Below are 6,034 nucleotides of genomic sequence, written 5' to 3'. Positions count from 1 at the left end.
TCGAGATCCGAAGTGCTGCACTTGACACGATTCGTGTAGAGACACGGTAAGTCGGTTCAAGACACTGGCCCAAAGAGGCGAGCCCATGAAGTCAGAGCAACTCAAATTCAAACGTTGAGCATTAAAGCCGAAGAATCAAACGGGACGCATTTAAGAAGAAATAATTGTACTTAATTACTCATTTTAAATGTCGTTTAGCTATGTATAAATATAGAGGCCAGTGGCCATGTAAAGGGGATCTTCATCTCAAGAGAGAAATATATAGCAATTTTCGTATCAATTTACAAGTTCTTACGCATTCATTTTTGTCCCTCAAGAATTATCTTTCCCACTTAACAAAATACTTGAGTGTGTGAATCCGACATCCACACTCGAGATGATAACTCCATCTCGAACCGATCCCAGTTAGACCGATAATAAACCCCTTCTTGGGCCCCCATTACTCGGGTTAAGGAGAGGTATATCCGTATCCACTTTTCTAGGTCCACCAGAATTTGAACCTTGGGCTCTGATACCATGTTGAATTTTCCAAGTCCAAGACCAATTCTAATTCCCCAATAGTATGATATTGTCCGCTTTGGGCCAAGCCCGCACGGATTTGTCTGTGGGCTCCTTCCCAAAAGGCCTCATACTAGTTGGAGTTGGACTTCACTTATATATTATACTTTTCTTCTTCTAATCTTCCGATGTGGGACGTTGGTTTGACTCCAATAGATAATGTCAAAGCCGTGATCTTGGTAAGTATAACATCACTTCTTATCTATGTTTTTAATAGTTGCTTGCACCACAAGAAAATGTTTGCTTGTGTTACAATCTTCTTTATGTTTTTTGCGTTCCAAAAGGATATCGTAGTGGCGGGTACGGATACAGCAGCTGCGGCGGTTGTGTGGGGAATGACGTATCTAATGAAGTACCCTCAAGTGATGAAGAATGCTCAAGCAGAAGTGAGAGACTATATGAAAGAACAAGGGTTAACATTCGTTACTGAAGAAGACGTCAGGAACCTTCCTTACTTCAGAGCCTTAGTTAAAGAAACCCTAAGGATCGAGCCGGTCATACCTCTCCTTATCCCTCGTGCGTGCATTCAAGATACCAAGATCGCCGGTTACGACATCCCGGCCGGGACAACGGTCAACGTCAACGCCTGGGCCGTGTCACGTGACGAGAAGGAGTGGGGACCGAACCCTGACGAGTTCAGGCCCGAGAGGTTTCTTGAGAAGGAGGTTGACTTCAAAGGCACAGACTATGAGTTTATACCATTCGGGTCAGGCCGGAGAATGTACGTGCCCTGGAATCAGAGCCGGCCCAAGGCGATGAAGCATCAGCTTGCGGCCTTAAATTATATAGGTCTATAATCGGCCATATTTCACAAAAATTTCATTTAGCCTAGTGGTATAACAGTGAAAGAGAGTCTATGATGTCATTAGTTCGACCCTCAAAACTCTTATTTATCTGTGTTTCCATTAAAAGTTTTTTTTAACATAACAAAAAATATTTTTGGGCTTGTGGCCTCATAATTCCCTGCGACGGCTCTGCCTGGAATGCGTCTTGGTGCGGCGATGCTTGAGGTTCCATATGCGAACCTTCTTGTAACAACCCATTTAAGGCCCAAGGCCCATCCGCTGAAGCCCATGAGGCCCAATTCTTTGACCTAGGTATCCTCCTCTATTCCTCTATAAATACCCTCCTCTATCTCTCATTTTTCCCACAACTCTCCTGAGTAGTATTACTCTGCAGAAATCTCGCCGAAGTTAGCACCACCGAACCGCCGTCCACCCTCTCCCATAACCGAGCCGACCAAGCCAACGGAAAGCTTAGTCGAAGGTAACTCCTAAAACCGAGTTTTAAAGGTTTTAGTTTCGGGCCGTTTAGTATTTTCAAGATTTCTCCCTAACCGCTTCGAATCTCGCAAAACCAAGGGTACCATCGGATTCGTGACGACGAGACGAAGCCGGAGACACCGAGCGCTGCCACCGCCGACGAGCCACACGCCGCCACGCGCCGGAAGAAGGAAGCGCGTGACGCCCACGCGCAGCCACGCGCCGCCGAGTCCTCGGAGCGTGGAGCTCACGCGCTGCCGCCGGTGACCGGAACCGCCGCTGTTCGCCGGAGCCGCCGTGACCGGCAGCCGTCCGTTCGCCGCCGGGATTCCGCCGCCGCGTCGTCGCCGGACCGCCGTCGCCGCCAGTGACTTTTCCGGTAAGGTTCGCCGGATTTGTTGCCGCCGACCGGTTTGGGTTAACCGGTCGGTTTAAATTGATTTAATCCGGTTGAAATCGATTTGGTCTTTGTTTAGGTTAACCGGTTGGTTTAAACCGGTTGGTTTAAATCAATTGATTCTCGGTTTAGGATAACCGTTCGGTTTAAATCAATTGGTTCTCGGTTAAAGTTAACCGGTCGGTTTAAATCAATTGATTTCTGGTTTAAGTTAACCGGATCGATTTGACCGGTTGGACCGTTGACCGTTGACTGTTGACCGTTGACCGTTGACTTTGACCAGTTGAACCGAAAACCGTTTTTCTTCGTTCGGACGCCGTTTGACTCGATTTTTCGTTCCGGTTTCAGATCCGGAGTCGATTTATTCATTCGAGGTCCAGAAGTCGTAGGTTCAGCATTGCTAAGGTGAGGGCTATTTCCAAACCGCTGTGCTTTGTTCGAGAATCCTAATTTACGAATAGTGCAGCACTGAATGTGATGTGTTTCAATGATCGAGTCTAGTTAGTTTGATTGCTTAAATTGGACATAGGAAGATAGATGATTAAACCCATTTGTTTGTCACATACTGTTAAATGTTTTTTTGTTATAAATATATATATATATATATATATATATATATATATATATATATATATATATATAAAGGAACTTCTGTATGGTGCCGCATTGTTTGAGGTAGGGGTGAGTGAGGGCAATGCATAATCGATCTGTTGCCCTCCACCTTAAGATCGATAAGCGTCCCAGGGGCGGTGTGAGTGGGCACTATCCCATGAGTTACCTCTGTGTGAGGGTGTGATTGGGCACTATCCCATAAATGATCTCGTTGAGGGTGTGATTGGCCACTATTCCTCCGTAGGAAAATTGTATGTTGATTGAGCACTGTAGGTGCTGTGTTTGCTCATATTTTGTACTCCATTATTTTGCGATTAGTTTTCTTGGCTGAGTCAGTGACATGCGGACTTAGCATCCCATACCTCACTGAGCGACTCCCCTGTTGCTCACCCCTCTTTCCCCATTTCAGGTGAGCCAGACGAGTAGTTATGACTTGATGAGTTGGGATGTGTCATTTTGGGATGGATTATCGTTTTCAGTATTCTATTTGAGACTTTTATTAAACAGTCGTGTTATCGACTTATGTGGATTTAGTATGTTTTATCGGATTTTTGCGCTGGTATTTTATAAAGAACTGGATGTTTATGGAAAAAGAGTTATTTGTTGTTAAAGTGATTTATGGTAACATGCCGTTCCCGAGAGAGGGTGAGACGGATATTACACGTGGCACGCCGTTCCCGAGAGAGGGTGAGACGGGTGTTACACTTCTTCTCAACTTCAACTTCAAACTTCCTAATGGGATGAAAGCAGATGAGATCAATATGGATGTCATGACGGGTCTTGCTATGCATAAGTCGCAGCATCTCAAGCTTGTTCCCGAGAAAGTGAACAAATAGTCAAATAAATCTATCACTGTGGTTATATAATATATGTTCTTATAGTTCATTTTGCTTCAAGGTTTGGTTTCTTTATTAAATGTTAGTCCTCTCTCTTATCTTTGTACCTTTCTCTTAATATTTTCATCAAGGAAGCAATTTACGATGATGTCTTTTGTGATTCTTATATGTATCGGTGGATGGCTACAAAATTTGAGGTAAATATGATTTAGTAGCTAAGCTTTGAAAGGGTAGACATTTCGGTTTATTTTTCAGGTTTGGTTCGGGTTTGGTTAATTCAGTTTTACAAAAACTCTAACTGAACTCAAACCAAAACTCTAGTTTTGTTTGGTTGGTCTTAATTCGGTTTAATTATTCATATCTAAGCAAGAAAGAGATGTCAATTTAATTATTTAAACAAACACCTATAAAAAAACTAGGTAAAAGAAACTAAGTACTCCAATCATTAAAACCAAACTTAGAAAAGAAAAAAAAAAAATGAAGAGAAAAAATCTAACCAAATCTTCAATTGTGAGATGAAAGTTAAAAGCATACAAACAAATCATATAATATAATAGGACAGTTCTTTTTCAAAATAGAGTGAAACACCCCAACCCATTTTTTTTTATTTAAATAAACTCATGTCTAGTGATCCCATACTCACTAAACACCTCAACACAATCAACGGGAAAGAGCATTAAAGTCTTAAAAATAAATCCAATAAAATAACCAATAGTTCAACAATAACAAATCTCAACTCAAAAATTTATGAAAAGCAACCTAGGTGAAAGTTCTATCTCTCTGAACTAACAACCTAGCAAAACAGACACAACAACGATGATCACAACACACGAACATCTAGATCATCCCCTCTTCCTCGCCACGATTCCACGTCACACTTTGCCTTTACCTGCATCACAACACGAATGAGATGCGTAAGTATTATCATAAATACTTAGTGAGGCAATCCTCCCAAGCAACAGGCTATACACACAAGCAATAGAAACAATACACAAAAACAGCAAACTCAAACAAACCAGACAACCAGACTTTCTGACGAACATGTGTCGATCGACACACGACCTCCGTGTCGATCGACACTCAGCCCGATTGGTGTCGATCGAAAGACACTCCCTGATCGACACCTTGCCCGATCTGTGTCGAACGACACCTTCCATTGGTGTCGAACGACACCAATCGCGCAGGCACTTTTCCAGCGATTTCCACATCGCGAATTCTCCTTCTCCAGTGCCCTAATTAGTCCAGCGACTCACACACAGGCCACACAAGGACCCAGCAAGGCAATCACGACCAAGCAAACACACAAAACAGTATAACTCATCAAATCAACACATAAACGGTTCACCCAAAGGATCTAATGCTCAGATAAGCCCTCAGTCATGCACTCACCTCTTCTCTGGAAGAAAACTGAACAAAACTGCACGAACACAGGAAGGAGAACGACCCCTACAAGCTTCTCAACGCACCACCGGACTTAGATCTCCTTCACCACTAGGAAATCTCTCAGAAACAGGCTCAGGAACTCACAGAAAGGCTCTCAGGAACTTTTCTCTCTAAAACTCTCTTGGAAAACGATAAAATGGCTGATGAAAGCCCTAGGTCGCATTCCCTGAACCTTATAAACGAGCCCATTAGGGTTTTCCTTCCCTAAACCGAACGAAATCGCACAATCGAAAGCCCAAAAGCCCAATTGTTGAAAACGTTAGTGTCGATCGACACACCCTAATGGTGTCGATCGACACGCTGAACCGAAACCTGGTTCGCGGGCGTTACAATTCTCCCCCACTAACATAGATTCGTCCTCGAATCTAGCTTAACACCTCTAATCCGCAAACTCTGAACAACCGAAACGTCGGTCCGCACTTTCTCCAATCCGACCCCTCCGGGTCCCAGCTTAGTCGATATACTCCCGACTTCCGCTAGTCATTGTTGCTCACGACTCCAATACTGCTCTCAGACCGCAGTCTTTGAGCATAAACCGCTACTCTCAGGCCTCGGCCTACGGTATCTCAGGTATCGAATGTATTATCCTCCCCGCTCACAGGTCAAAACCCAGAGTTGTGTCCGCTCACTATCAGCCACAAAGTCATCAAGTTCCGACACTTGGAGAAGATAATACTACAAACTCGCTGTCGGGTCGTCACCCTAAAGAGCGTGCTCTCGGATCGTCACCCGAAGCCACCGTACCCAACGCACTCTAAAGACACCAAGTCCCTCAAATACCGGTACCTCTGGAGCATACTCCGCTCCTCTCAAGTCATCAGGACACTCAAGTCCCGGAGCAACAATACTAACCGCTTTCGAGTACTCCCTCGAACTTTCCAAAAATAGAAATTCCACTTGAGGAAACTTTCCCTTTTTAGAAACCG

General features: G+C 44.0%; 1 protein-coding gene and 1 long non-coding RNA gene across 2 annotated transcripts; both read left to right on the top strand.

Moving 5' to 3' along the window:
- Positions 1 to 717: 717 nt before the first annotated feature.
- On the top strand, positions 718 to 3,665 carry LOC9299001 (cytochrome P450 83A1). The gene is made up of 4 exons (XM_021018161.1): positions 718 to 737; positions 843 to 1,280; positions 1,533 to 1,589; positions 3,522 to 3,665. Exons 2-4 carry the CDS (start codon positions 894 to 896, stop codon positions 3,663 to 3,665), a joined length of 588 nt encoding a protein of 195 aa, XP_020873820.1. The 5' UTR covers positions 718 to 737; positions 843 to 893.
- LOC110226411 lies at positions 1,688 to 3,422 on the top strand. Its single transcript, XR_002330437.1, has 3 exons — positions 1,688 to 2,199; positions 2,566 to 2,622; positions 3,239 to 3,422. It is a non-coding gene; the product is annotated as an uncharacterized LOC110226411 (long non-coding RNA).
- Positions 3,666 to 6,034: the final 2,369 nt, after the last annotated feature.

The sequence above is a fragment of the Arabidopsis lyrata genome, assembly GCF_000004255.2.
Source record: "Arabidopsis lyrata subsp. lyrata unplaced genomic scaffold ARALYscaffold_86, whole genome shotgun sequence".
In the NCBI taxonomy this organism is placed as follows: domain Eukaryota; kingdom Viridiplantae; phylum Streptophyta; class Magnoliopsida; order Brassicales; family Brassicaceae; genus Arabidopsis; species Arabidopsis lyrata.
This window is presented reverse-complemented; position numbering and strand designations above follow the sequence as displayed.

Bases quoted from the DNA above. Each gene is read 5' to 3' on its own strand.
- LOC9299001 (XM_021018161.1), top strand. From the start codon at position 894: ATGACGTATCTAATGAAGTACCCTCAAGTGATGAAGAATGCTCAAGCA. The intron at 1,281-1,532 runs TACGTGCCCTGG...CCTGCGACGGCT, and splicing joins TCGGGTCAGGCCGGAGAATG to CTGCCTGGAATGCGTCTTGG. The intron at 1,590-3,521 runs GTAACAACCCAT...AGAGAGGGTGAG, and splicing joins TTCCATATGCGAACCTTCTT to ACGGGTGTTACACTTCTTCT.